Raw genomic sequence first — 14,885 nt, 5'->3', positions numbered from 1 at the left:
AGACACCGCGGTCTATAGATTAAAACCAGACACCGCGGTCTATAGATTAAAACCAGACACCGCGGTCTATAGATTAAAACCAGACACCGCGGTCTATAGATTAAAACCAGACACCGTGGTCTATAGATTAAAACCAGACACCGCGGTCTATAGATTAAAACCAGACACCGCGGTCTATAGATTAAAACCAGACACCGCGGTCTATAGATTAAAACCAGACACCGTGGTCTATAGATTAAAACCAGCCACCGTGGTCTATAGATTAAAGCCAGACACCGCGGTCTATAGATTAAAACCAGACACCGCGGTCTCCAGTTCAGGTCAGTAATCTGAACAATGTAATTGTTGGACTGCTGTAATGCTAACCAGGTGTGTGTTTGTGTGTGTTTGTGTAGACTGATTCAGACAGTGATCTGGTTGGTGATCACTGTGATGATAATGAGGATATAGATGAGGACGGTCATCAGAACTCCCTCGACAACTGTCGCTACGTTGCCAATAGCAACCAGGTTGACCATGACAGAGACGGCATCGGCGACGCCTGCGACCATGACGACGACAACGATGGTATCCCTGATGATCGTGACAACTGCCGACTGGTGTCGAACGCTGACCAGATAGACGCAGACAGTCAGTACACACACACACACACACACACACACACACACACACACACACACACACACACACACACACACACACACACACACACACACACACACACACACACACACACACACACACACACCAACACAAACACAAACACACACACACACACACACACACAAACACACACACCAGTCATCAGCATTGGCGGCAGAGGCAGGCTCACATATCCTGATTAGTGACCAGAAAGCACTTGTTTTCTTTTATCTTTACCAGAAGAATACTTGGTGATTTAATGGATCATGTTCATATTCAAGATAGGCCTAGTTTGGCTGGGTTATAACTCTATACCTCAGTGGTGGGACTGGCTACATGTCTATAGATGGCTGGGTTATAACTCTATACCTCAGTGGTGGGACTGGCTACATGTCTATAGATGGGGGGTTATAACTCTATACCTCAGTGGTGGGACTGGCTACATGTCTATAGATGGCTGGGTTATAACTCTATACCTCAGTGGTGGGACTGGCTACATGTCTATAGATGGCTGGGTTATAACTCTATACCTTTGTGGTGGGACTGGCTACATGTCTATAGATGGGTGGGTTATAACTCTATACCTCAGTGGTGGGACTGGCTACATGTCTATAGATGGGTGGGTTATAACTCTATACCTCAGTGGTGGGACTGGCTACATGTCTATAGATGGGTGGGTTATAACTCTATACCTCAGTGGTGGGACTGGCTACATGTCTATAGATGGGTGGGTTATAACTCTATACCTCAGTGGTGGGACTGGCTACATGTCTATAGATGGCTGGGTTATAACTCTATACCTCAGTGGTGGGACTGGCTACATCAAATCAAATCAAATCAAATGTATTTATATAGGCCTTCGTACATCAGCTGAAATCTCAAAGTGCTGTACAGAAACCCAGCCTAAAACCCCAAACAGCAAGCAATGCATGTGAAAGAAGCACGGTGGCTGGGAAAAACTCCCTAGGAAAAACTCCTGAGAAAGGCCAAAAACCTAGGAAGAAACCTAGAGAGGAACCAGGCTATGAGGGGTGGCCAGTCCTCTTCTGGCTGTGCCGGGTGGATATTATAACAGAACATGGTCAAGATGTTAAAATGTTCGTAAATGACCAGCATGGTCAAATAATAATAATCATAGTAATTGTCGAGGGTGCAACAAGCACGTCCGGTGAACAGGTCAGGGTTCCGTAGCCGCAGGCAGAACAGTTGAAACTGGAGCAGCAGCATGGCCAGGTGGACTGGGGACAGCAAGGAGTCATCATGCCAGGTAGTCCTGAGGCATGGTCCTAGGGCTCAGGTCCTCCGAGAGAAAGAAAGAAAGAGAGAAAGAGAGAATTAGAGAGAGCATATTTAAATTCACACAGGACACCGGATAAGACAAGAGAATACTCCAGATGTAACAGACTGACCCTAGCCCCCCGACACATAAACTACTGCAGCATAAATACTGGAGGCTGAGACAGGAGGGATCAGAAGACACTGTGGCCCCATCCGATGATACCCCCGGACAGGGCCAAACAGGCAGGATATAACCCCACCCACTTTGCCAAAGCACAGCCCCCACGACACTAGAGGGATATCTACAACCACCAACTTACCGTCCGAAGACAAGGCCGAGTATAGCCCACAAAGATCTCCGCCACGGCACAACCCAAGGGGGGGCGCCAACCCAGACAGGAAGACCACGTCAGTGGCTCAACCTACTCAAGTGACGCACCCCTCCCATGGACGGCATGGAAGAACACCAGTAAGTCAGTGACTCAGCCCCTGTAAAAGGGTTAGAGGCAGAGAATCCCAGTGGGAAGAGGGGAACCGACAAGGCAGAGACAGCAAGGGCGGTTCGTTGCTCCAGCCTTTCCGTTCACCTTCACACTCCTGGGCCAGACTATACTTAATCATAGGACCTACTGAAGAGATAAGTCTTCAGATAAGAGATAAGTCTATAGATGGCTGGGTTATAACTCTATACCTCAGTGGTGGGACTGGCTACATGTCTATAGATGGGTGGAACGTCTCACTACCTTCAGTACTTATGGGATGAAGATGTAACATATTCGGGTGAATTAATGCTGATATTATTGAGGAAGGAATAGGTTACAGACAGACCCTGCTTTACATCTGATCCTGAAACCTCTGCTGCATACAGGTAGGACTTTGATCCTGCTGCATACTGGTAGGCCTTGGATCCTGCTGCATACAGGTAGGACTTTGATCCTGCTGCATACAGGTAGGACTTTGATCCTGCTGCATACAGGTAGGCCTATGATCCTGCTGCATACAGGTAGGCCTATGATCCTGCTGCATACAGGTAGGCCTATGATCCTGCTGCATACAGGTAGGCCTATGATCCTGCTGCATACAGGTAGGCCTATGATCCTGTTGCATACAGGTAGGCCTATGATCCTGCTGCATACAGGTAGGCCTATGATCCTGTTGCATACAGGTAGGCCTATGATCCTGCTGCATACAGGTAGGCCTATGATCCTGCTGCATACAGGTAGGCCTGTGATTCTGCTGCATACAGGTAGGCCTATGATCCTGCTTTCCATCTGATCCTGAAACCTCTGCTGCATACAGGTAGGCCTGTGATCCTGCTGCATACAGGTAGGCCTATGATCCTGCTGCATACCGGTAGACCTATGATCCTGCTGCATACCGGTAGGCCTATGATCCTGCTGCATACAGGTAGGCCTATGATCCTGCTGCATACAGGTAGGCCTATGGTCCTGCTGCATACAGGTAGGCCTATGATCCTGCTGCATACCGGTAGACCTATGATCCTGCTGCATACAGGTAGGCCTATGATCCTGCTGCATACAGGTAGGCCTATGATCCTGCTGCATACAGGTAGGCCTATGGTCCTGCTGCATACAGGTAGGCCTATGATCCTGCTGCATACCGGTAGGCCTATGATCCTGCTGCATACAGGTAGGCCTATGATCCTGCTGCATACAGGTAGGCCTATGGTCCTGCTGCATACAGGTAGGCCTATGATCCTGCTGCATACCAGTAGGCCTATGATCCTGCTGCATACAGGTAGGCCTATGATCCTTCTGCATACAGGTAGGCCTATGATCCTGCTGTATACCGGTAGGCCTATGATCCTGCTGCATACAGGTAGGCCTATGATCCTGCTGCATACAGGTAGGCCTATGATCCTGCTGCATACAGGTAGGCCTATGATCCTTCTGCATACAGGTAGGCCTATGATCCTGCTGTATACCGGTAGGCCTATGATCCTGCTGCATACAGGTAGGCCTATGATCCTGCTGCATACAGGTAGGCCTATGATCCTGCTGCATACAGGTAGGCCTATGATCCTTCTGCATACATGTAGGCCTATGATCCTGCTGTATACCGGTAGGCCTATGATCCTGCTGCATACAGGTAGGCCTATGATCCTGCTGCATACAGGTAGGCCTATGATCCTGCTGCATACAGGTAGGCCTATGATCCTTCTCCATACAGGTAGGCCTATGATCCTGCTGTATACCGGTAGGCCTATGATCCTGCTGCATACACGTAGGCCTATGATCCTGCTGCATACAGGTAGTCCTATGATCCTGCTGTATACCGGTAGGCCTATGATCCTGCTGTATACCGGTAGGCCTATGATCCTGCTGCATACAGGTAGGCCTATGATCCTGCTGCTCTTGACTCCAGTGAACTGACAATGTGACATGATATCCCTAGTTGATATTGACTGCTAAGATGAATGACTTTCAGCTCAAAATGTTGCTTTAAAACGCTGTTTATTTCTGTATGTTACGTTTTGAAAATGCAACAGCGTTTATGGCTGTAATGACAGGCTACATTTGAGCAGCGATAGTGCTTCTTCTCCCTGTGCGTGCATGTGCGGGGGTCGCAAGCTTTGAACCACTCCTTTTTGGGGGTCACAGGTCAAAAGGTTTGGAAATCACTGAGCTACCGAACAGATTGCTGATTTGCTGTACAGCTATAGGATCAGGTGCTGTGCAAATGTCAAATTGTAGTGAGAGAGGATTGCCATAAATAAATATGCAGCTCCAAAAATTGTTTGGTGAACAATAATTTGTATAGTTTGCTTTGCAAGCTCACCAGCAGTGTGGCATCAAGCAACAATTACTAACATAGACCTACTGCTCTTTTGGTATGTCAAAATGGCTTGAAATCGATACTTTACTTATGAAGCTTTCATTTGGAAACTGTTAAATTAAATGATTACATAATCAAAATGTGTTATACTCAAGATAATGAAAAGGGCTGTCTGGTAGCCTCAATAAATAGAAAGCTTTTGTTACCTTGGGACTGACTATACGGTTCTGTCTGCATAGTTCTGAGATATTGTGTTACCTTGGGACTGACAACGTGACAATATCATTTACTTTAACATTTCTGACAGTGTAGTGTTTTTCTGCTTGCATACCATTATTGCTGGCTAGATTAGCCTACACCATACTTAGAGGAAGATGGCAAAGACGTGTTCTGATTGGTCCATCTGTATTTGTTCAGGCCAGTAATTGGATTGCAGATATAATCATATTGCACCAAGTTCAAATGGGTTAATGCAGATATAACCAAGTTCAAATGGGTTTATGCAGATAGAACCTTATAGCACCAAGGTCTCCGTTTGTAGATAGAACCTTCTAGTCCCAAGGTCTCCACTTGTAGATAGAACCTTCTAGTCCCAAGGTCTCCACTTGTAGATAGAACCTTCTAGTCCCAAGGTCTCCACTTGTAGTGTCATGACGTTGGCCTGTTGGTAGGTTTATGACCCCCCATAAATACTTTTCTCCCTTCCCTCTCTCTCTTGACTCTACAGAAGGACTCTTGAAGAGCCTTTGTTAAACATAGAGATTCTGGGAACATCAAACAAGTGGGGGGAAAGGAACCATATTTCGGTTATCCAACCATTTGAGAATATGCGTTGGTACTTAATGAATATGATGTCAGTTCGGTTGTCGTCTGAGACATTATGACTGATGACAGGACGACATAAACTGTATCTTGGAAAGTCTAGACATTCTAGTTATCAGATTCACATGGAATTGTTGTGCAATTTAAATATGAAACTATTTGTGAAAAGATTAAATGTAATTTTAGCTTCCAAATGAGAGAATTGGGTTTTCATAAGGTTAAAACTCTGCTCACTCAGTGGCCCGCCCATGTGAACAGACATGGGTTGTAAAACTATGAAACACACCCTTCTCTCCCTCCACCTTATAAGCCCTTTACGAAAGTATAACTTTCTGTTCCGATGATATTAGGGCGACAGTCCTATGTTGAAAGTGTTCAGATAATAAGCTGTTCCGGGTACATTAGGGCGAGAGCCCTACGTTAGAAGGACAAAGACCACCTACAGAACTAAGCCAACCACAGCAAGAACCTAACGAAATTACCATCGGATTTCAATGTGAAGGTGACGACCTCCATGCCGGAAGGATGAATTTCGACTATACCAGCCAGAATATAGCATGAGCATATAGCATGGCAACTTGGTGTGAACTTTGAACTCTTATTCACTCCAGAAGTGATACCTCCTAGCCGTTGAGTTAGCAGCGGCCGCTGTAAACGTGGGCTAGGAAAGGACGGAAGACCTATCCCGTCTACCACACAACAACGTTACTACAACAGATTCAGTTTACCACCAGAGACACTCTTTAAAGAACAAGGAAGATCTCTGTTGGGCAACACGGCCTTCGATCTACCAGCAACCTATTGAAGCGCAGCTCAGAGTAAATATTTATAGCATTTTCCTTTTCCAAATGGGCGGTAATTTAGAATGCATAAGATACTGTATTTACGATAGCATAGCTTCTCCCTTTGTTACTCGAGTATTCACGCTCTTTCACTCAAACCCAACCCCCTCTCTTTGTGTAACCAGTCATCATATCTGTTCCGTCCACCAGGGACGTTTTCTTTATGACAATTTGTAATCGATGTATGTTCCATTCGGTATATGTGATTCTGTGTGATTAGTTAGGTATTTAGTAAATAAATGATTAAACCCGATGTTGTATTGCTGATTCAACTTGTTAGCCAGGGTTAGTGAAGATAACCAAGAATTTACCACTTTCAGATGAGACTAAACAAGGTGATGACTAGGTATTGACTGCTATTGATGTAAAAGATTACCAGGTCTTTAAGAGTTTATTCGGAAGATAACAGCTCTATAAACATTCTTTCGTGGTGCCCCGACTTTCTAGTTAATTATCTACCTGATTAGCTTAATCAGGTAATATTAAATACAGAGAAATTATTTTATAGAATAGCATGTTATATTACTTAATCCGGCATAGCCAAAGACACGACAGTAGATAGAAACTTCTAGTCCCAAAGTCTCAGTTTGTAGATAGAAACTTCTAGTCCCAAGGTCTTCACTTGTAGATTGAACCTTCTAGTCCCAAGGTCTCCACTTGTAGATAGAACCTTCTAGTGCCAAGGTCTCCACTTGCAGATAGAACCTTCTAGTCCCAAGGTCTCCACTTGCAGATAGAACCTTCTAGTCCCAAGGTCTCCACTTGTAGATAGAACCTTCTAGTCCCAAGGTCTCCACTTGTAGATAGAACCTTCTAGTCCCAAGGTCTCCACTTGCAGATAGAACCTTCTAGTCCCAAGGTCTCCACTTGCAGATAGAACCTTCTAGTCCCAAGGTCTCCACTTGCAGATAGAACCTTCTAGTCCCAAGGTCTCCACTTGTAGATAGAACCTTCTAGTCCCAAGGTCTCCACTTGTAGATAGAACATTCTAGTCCCAAGGTCTCCATTTGTAGTTGAACATTCTAGTCCCAAGGTCTCCACTTGCAGATAGAACATTCTAGTCCCAAGGTCTCCATTTGTAGTTGAACAAGTCATTGCATGTGTATATATATATATTTTTACTTGACTTGAAAAAATGTGTGACTCGACTTGGTCTTAGAATGCATGACTTGGCCTGGACTCGAGACTCGACCCGTTCTACTTGGGACTCGACTTGAGACACGTACCTTGTGACTTGAGACTTGCTTGTGACTCAAATAATAGTGATTCTGGCACACACACAAACACATATACACACACCACATTATCAGTGTGTGTGTACCGTTTTCAGTCTCTGTAAAGATGACTTTGATAATGATATTACCTCTCTCTCTCCTGTCTCTAGATGATGGTCGTGGTGATGCTTGTAAGGATGACTTTGATAATGACAGTATACCAGATGCACTAGATGTTTGCTCAGAGAACAGTGGTATTGGAGTTACAGACTTCAGGAAGTTTCAGACGGTTCTGTTGGACCCTCGGGGGACCACTCAGTCTGACCCTCTGTGGGTGGTCCGAGGACACGGAACCGAACTGCTACAGACTGCAAACTCTGACCCTGGCATCGCCTTGGGTACGACCCTTAACCTCTAACCTAAGACCGCATTAACGCTGATCTGGGTGTTGTTTGTGTGGTTTTCATGTGCGTGTGCGTGCCTGTGTTTGTGCGTGTGTGTGTGCCTGTGTTTGTGCGCGTGTGCGTGCCTGTGTTTGTGCGTGCGTGTGCGTGCCTGCGTTTGTGCGCGTGTGCGTGCCTGTGTTTGTGCGTGCGTGTGCGTGCCTGTGTTTGTGCGCGTGTGCGTGCCTGTGTTTGTGCGTGCGTGTGCGTGCCTATGTTTGTGCGCGTGTGCGTGCCTGTGTTTGTGCGCGTGTGCGTGCCTGTGTTTGTGTGAGTGTGCGTGCCTGTGTTTGTGCGCGTGTGCGTGCCTGCGTTTGTGCGCGTGTGCGTGTGTTCTCAGGTTTCGATGAGTTCCGTGCGGTAGACTTCAGCGGGACATTCTACGTGAACACAGACCGTGATGATGACTACGTAGGGTTTGTGTTCTCCTTCCAGTCCAGCAGACGGTTCTACGTTGTCATGTGGAAACAGGTCAGTCAGGAGTACACACACACACACACACACACACACACACACACACACACACACACACACACACACACACACACACACACACACACTGGCCTCTAACCCTGCCCGGTCAGCCCGTCCTGACCTCTTACCTCAAACCTGTAACTTCAAACCCTGCCAGGTCAGCCAGGCGTACTGGGAGAATAGTCCTTCCAGGGCGTTTGGGAACGCTGGTGTCTCTCTCAAAGTGGTCAACTCAACCTCAGGCCCTGGGGAGGCCCTCCGCAACGCCCTGTGGCACACAGGGAACACCATGCAGCAGGTACACACAGGAAACAGCATGCAGCAGGTACACACAGGAAACACCACACAGCAGGTACACACAGGAAACACCATGCAGCAGGTACACACAGGAAACACCACACAGCAAGTACACACAGGAAACACCACACAGCAGGTACACACAGGAAACAGCATACAGCAGGTACACACAGGGAACACCATGCAGCAGGTACACACAGGAAACACCACACAGCAGGTACACACAGGGAACACCACACAGCAGGTACACACAGGGAACACCATGCAGCAGGTACACACAGGAAACACCACACAGCAGGTACACACAGGGAACACCATGCAGCAGGTACACACAGGAAACACCACACAGCAGGTACACACAGGAAACACCACACAGCAGGTACACACAGGAAACACCATGCAGCAGGTACACACAGGAAACACCACACAGCAGGTACACACAGGAAACACCACACAGCAGGTACACACAGGAAACACCACACAGCAGGTACACACAGGAAACACCACACAGCAGGTACACACAGGAAACACCATACAGCAGGTACACACAGGAAACACCACACAGCAGGTACACACAGGAAACAGCATACAGCAGGTACACACAGGAAACACCACACAGCAGGTACACACAAGAAACACCATACAGCAGGTACACACAGGAAACAGCACACAGCAGGTACCCACAGGAAACAGCATACAGCAGGTACACACAGGAAACACACACACACCTCTAACCCTATAGTAAAACTCTGTGTGTGGGTCCTTAGGTTCGCACACTGTGGCATGACCCCAACAACATGGGCTGGAAGGACTACACTGCCTACCGCTGGCACCTCATCCACCGACCCAAGACCGGTTTCATAAGGTACTTAACCCCAACCCATAACTCTAACCCGTAACTCTAACCCCTAACTCTAACCCCTAACTCTAACCCCTAACTCTAACCACTAACCCCTAACTCTAACCACTAACCCCTAACTCTAACCCCTAACTCTAACCCCTAACCCCTAACTCTAAACCCTAACTCTAACCCATAACTCTAACTCTAACCCCTAACTCTAACCCCTAACTCTAACCCCTAACTCTAACCCCTAACTCTAACCCATAACTCTAACCACTAACCCCTAACTCTAACCACTAACCCCTAACTCTAACCCCTAACTCTAACCCCTAACCCCTAACTCTAAACCCTAACTCTAACCCATAACTCTAACCCCTAACCCCTAACCTCTAACCTCTAACCCCTAACCCCTAACCTCTAACCCCTAACTCTAACCCCTAACCCCTAACCTCTAACCTCTAACTCTAACCCCTAACCCCTAACCTCTAACCTCTAACCCCTAACCCCTAACCTCTAAGCCCTAACTCTAACCCTAACCCCTAACTCTAACCCTAACCCCTAACTCTAACCCCTAACCCCTAACCTCTAACCCTAACCCCTACCCTCTAACTCTAAGCCCTAACTCTAACCCCTAACCACTAACTCTAACCCTAACCCCTAACTCTAACCCTAACCCCTAACTCTAACCCCTAACCCCTAACCTCTAACCCTAACCCCTACCCTCTAACTCTAAGCCCTAACTCTAACCCCTAACCACTAACTCTAACCCCAACAGTAACTCTAACCCCAACAGTAACTCTAACCTCTAACCTCTAACCCCTAACTCTAACCCCAACAGTAACTCTAACCTCTGACCCCTAACTCTAACCCCAACAGTAACTCTAACCCCAACAGTAACTCTAACCTCTAACCCCTAACTCTAACCCCAACAGTAACTCTAACCTCTAACCCCTAACTCTAACCCCAACAGTAACTCTAACCTCTAACCCCTAACTCTAACCCCAACAGTAACTCTAACCCCAACAGTAACTAACCCCAACAGTAACTCTAACCCCAACAGTAACTCTAACCCCAACAGTAACTCTAACCTCTAACCCCTAACTCTAACCCCAACAGTAACTCTAACCTCTAACCCCTAACTCTAACCCCAACAGTAACTCTAACCCCAACAGTAACTCTAACCTCTAACCCCTAACTCTAACCCCAACAGTAACTCTAACCCCAACAGTAACTCTAACCCCAACAGTAACTCCTAGCCTCATCCACCTACCTAACACTGGCTTCATCAGGTATCTAATTAACCTCTGAACTTTGGCATCTAACCTCTTTGTGTTTGTCCAGTAGTGGTGTTTGATGGTGTCTCCAGCTGACTCGGGATGTGTGTGTGTGTGTGTGTGTGTGTGTGTGTGTGTGTGTGTGTGTGTGTGTGTGTGTGTGTGTAGGATAGTGGTGTCTGAGGGCAGGTCCATCCTAGCTGACTCTGGGCCGGTGTATGACAGAACTCTGGCTGGAGGGAGACTGGGCCTGTTTGTCTTCTCACAAGAACACATCCTCTTCTCTGACCTCAGATACACTTGTAGAGGTGAGACACACACACACACACACACACACAAACACACACACACACACACACACACAAATTCACCCACGTCAGTAAAGTTAATTTGTGTTTTTCTTCTCCCACTCTCTTCCAGATAACTGAGTTCTGTTCATACTGAGATACTGCTGCACACATCTGCCCTCCTCCAGTCCTCCCTCCACCACTTCACCATCCTCCAGTCCTCCAGTCCTCCCTCCACCATTTCACCCTCCTCCAGTCCTCCCTCCACCACTTTACCCTCCTCCAGTCCTCCAGTCCTCCCTCCACCACTTCACCCTCCTCCAGTCCTCCAGTCCTCCCTCCACCATTTCACCCTCCTCCAGTCCTCCCTCCACCACTTCAGCCTCCTCCAGTCCTCCCTCCACCACTTCACCTTCCTCCAGTCCTCCCTCCACCACTTCATCCTCCTCCAGTCCTCCAGTCCTCCCTCCACCACTTTACCCTCCTCCAGTCCTCCCTCCACCACTTCACCCTCCTCCAGTCCTCCCTCCACCACTTTACCCTCCTCCAGTCCTCCCTCCACCACTTCACCCTCCTCCAGTCCTCCCTCCACCACTTCACCCTCCTCCAGTTCTCCGTCCACCACTTCACCCTCCTCCAGTCCTCCGTCCACCACTTCACCCTCCTCCAGTCCTCCCTCCACCATTTCACCCTCCTCCAGTCCTCCCTCCACCATTTCACCCTCCTCCAGTCCTCCAGTCCTCCCTCCACCACTTCATCCTCCTCCAGTCCTCCCTCCACCACTTCATCCTCCTCCAGTCCTCCCTCCACCACTTCACCCTCCTCCAGTCCTCCCTCCACCACTTCACCCTCCTCCAGTCCTCCCTCCACCACTTCATCCTCCTCCAGTCCTCCCTCCACCATTTCACCCTCCTCCAGTCCTCCGTCCACCACTTTACCCTCCTCCAGTCCTCCCTCCACCATTTCACCCTCCTCCAGTCCTCCCTCCACCACTTCACCCTCCTCCAGTCCTCCCTCCACCACTTCACCCTCCTCCAGTCCTCCCTCCACCACTTCACCCTCCTCCAGTCCTCCCTCCACCACTTCACCCTCCTCCAGTCCTCCGTCCACCACTTCACCCTCCTCCAGTCCTCCCTCCACCACTTCACCCTCCTCCAGTCCTCCGTCCACCACTTCACCCTCCTCCAGTCCTCCCTCCACCATTTCACCCTCCTCCAGTCCTCCCTCCACCATTTCACCCTCCTCCAGTCCTCCAGTCCTCCCTCCACCACTTCATCCTCCTCCAGTCCTCCCTCCACCACTTCATCCTCCTCCAGTCCTCCCTCCACCACTTCACCCTCCTCCAGTCCTCCCTCCACCACTTCACCCTCCTCCAGTCCTCCCTCCACCACTTCATCCTCCTCCAGTCCTCCCTCCACCATTTCACCCTCCTCCAGTCCTCCGTCCACCACTTTACCCTCCTCCAGTCCTCCCTCCACCATTTCACCCTCCTCCAGTCCTCCCTCCACCACTTCACCCTCCTCCAGTCCTCCCTCCACCACTTCACCCTCCTCCAGTCCTCCCTCCACCACTTCACCCTCCTCCAGTCCTCCCTCCACCACTTCACCCTCCTCCAGTCCTCCGTCCACCACTTCACCCTCCTCCAGTCCTCCCTCCACCACTTCACCCTCCTCCAGTCCTCCCTCCACCACTTCACCCTCCTCCAGTCCTCCAGTCCTCCCTCCACCACTTCACCCTCCTCCAGTCCTCCCTCCACCACTTCACCCTCCTCCAGTCCTCCAGTCCTCCCTCCACCACTTCACCCTCCTCCAGTCCTCCCTCCACCACTTCACCCTCCTCCAGTCCTCCCTCCACCACTTCACCCTCCTCCAGTCCTCCGTCCACCACTTCACCCTCCTCCAGTCCTCCGTCCACCACTTCACCCTCCTCCAGTCCTCCCTCCACCACTTCACCCTCCTCCAGTCCTCCCTCCACCACTTCACCCACCTCCAGTCCTCCCTCCACCACTTCACCCACCTCCAGTCCTCCCTCCACCACTTCACCCTCCTCCAGTCCTCCAGTCCTCCCTCCACCACTTCACCCTCCTCCAGTCCTCCCTCCACCACTTCACCCTCCTCAAGTCCTCCCTCCACCACTTCACCCTCCTCCAGTCCTCCCTCCACCACTTCACCCTCCTCAAGTCCTCCCTCCACCACTTCACCCACCTCCAGTCCTCCCTCCACCACTTCATCCTCCTCCAGTCCTCCAGTCCTCCCTCCACCACTTCACCCTCCTCCAGTCCTCCCTCCACCACTTCACCCTCCTCAAGTCCTCCCTCCACCACTTCACCCACCTCCAGTCCTCCCTCCACCACTTCACCCTCCTCCAGTCCTCCCTCCACCACTTCACCCTCCTCCAGTCCTCCCTCCACCACTTCACCCTCCTCCAGTCCTCCCTCCACCATTTCACCCTCCTCCAGTCCTCCCTCCACCACTTCACCCTCCTCAAGTCCTCCCTCCACCACTTCACCCACCTCCAGTCCTCCCTAATCCAGTCCTCCACTCCTCCCTCCACCAATTCACCCTTCTCAATATAAACCTGTTATGAACCTCTTAAGAACTTGTTCATATAATCAATACAAGTCTGTTCTAAACCTGTTCATATAGTCAGTACAAACCTGTTATGAACCTTGTTCATATAGTCAGTACAAACCTGTTATAACCTTGTTCATATAATCAATACAAACATGTTATAAACCTGTTCATATAGTCAATGCAAACCTGTTATAAACCTGTTCATATTGTCAATACAAACCTGTTATAAACCTGTTCATATAGTCAGTACAAACCTGTTATAAACCTGTTCATATAGTCAGTACAAATCTGTTATAAACATGTTCATATAGCTGTCATGACGTTGCCCTCTGGGTTTTCTATGCACCATCCCCCGACCTCTATTCTTCTGACACAAGGCTGTGTGAAGGCGGTCGTAAATCCCAAAGGGAATGTCCTGCCTAACAGGCCACAGTAAAGAGACAGAGTGTTTTCATGGAGAGAACAAAGGATTCTTCCACCTCACAGAATTGGTGAACCAATCAACATTTATGTTCTGGAGAAGGTATAAAAGATCAGGGAAGAATCCAGCTACGAACTGGTCCGCTTGGTACAATTTTATGAAACCCATGAGAGACAATATTGCCATATTACCATAATAATGTTTATATAATAGCCTCAGCTATGGGACTTACATCTAAATGGTTGTATCAAATGTATTAATAAGGATAAAGCTATTTGGAATATGTTGAGACGCTATGTACTGATGTTAATGTGAGAGAATTGTATTTCTGTACCAAGCTTAACTAAGTCATCGGCACGCCCCCAGGGACACAGACAGGACAAGGCGTCATGTGACAAGCTTTTCTATGTTCAGTATAAAACCCCCACCAAGAATTTATTTCATCAGACCAGGCCTCCACTCCATTACGAGTTGGCCAATAGGTTTGACCATGCATCCCTCTACTGAAGTTTAACCATACCACGTGGTTAAACTTTTAGACTATCGATACCGACAGAATGATAACAAGTCTTTGATATTAATTAATAGTCTGCAGCTAGAAATTCGGTATCATTGAACGCTAAGACCGACGAAACATCCATTCTATAACGACATTAATGAATGTCGCTTTGAAAGCAACAT

The 14,885-nt window shown here is 48.6% G+C and overlaps 1 protein-coding gene across 1 annotated transcript in view; it reads left to right on the top strand.

The window, feature by feature from the left end:
- The window catches only part of LOC115189575 (thrombospondin-2), a 53,675-nt gene extending 42,143 nt beyond the window's left edge, over positions 1–11,532 (top strand). Inside the window, exons 15-21 of the mRNA XM_029748192.1 lie at positions 396–630; positions 7,765–7,992; positions 8,378–8,508; positions 8,669–8,809; positions 9,576–9,673; positions 11,092–11,231; positions 11,344–11,532. Coding sequence (XP_029604052.1) covers positions 396–630; positions 7,765–7,992; positions 8,378–8,508; positions 8,669–8,809; positions 9,576–9,673; positions 11,092–11,231; positions 11,344–11,351 — 981 coding nt within the window. The 3' untranslated portion in view covers positions 11,352–11,532. The remainder of the gene's footprint in view (positions 1–395; positions 631–7,764; positions 7,993–8,377; positions 8,509–8,668; positions 8,810–9,575; positions 9,674–11,091; positions 11,232–11,343) is intronic.
- The last annotated feature ends 3,353 nt before the right edge of the window (positions 11,533–14,885 follow it).

This window comes from Salmo trutta, unplaced genomic scaffold (genome assembly GCF_901001165.1).
Source record: "Salmo trutta unplaced genomic scaffold, fSalTru1.1, whole genome shotgun sequence".
NCBI classification, from domain to species: domain Eukaryota; kingdom Metazoa; phylum Chordata; class Actinopteri; order Salmoniformes; family Salmonidae; genus Salmo; species Salmo trutta.
Note: the sequence above shows the minus strand (reverse complement) of the source record. Positions and strands in the feature narration are given on the sequence as shown.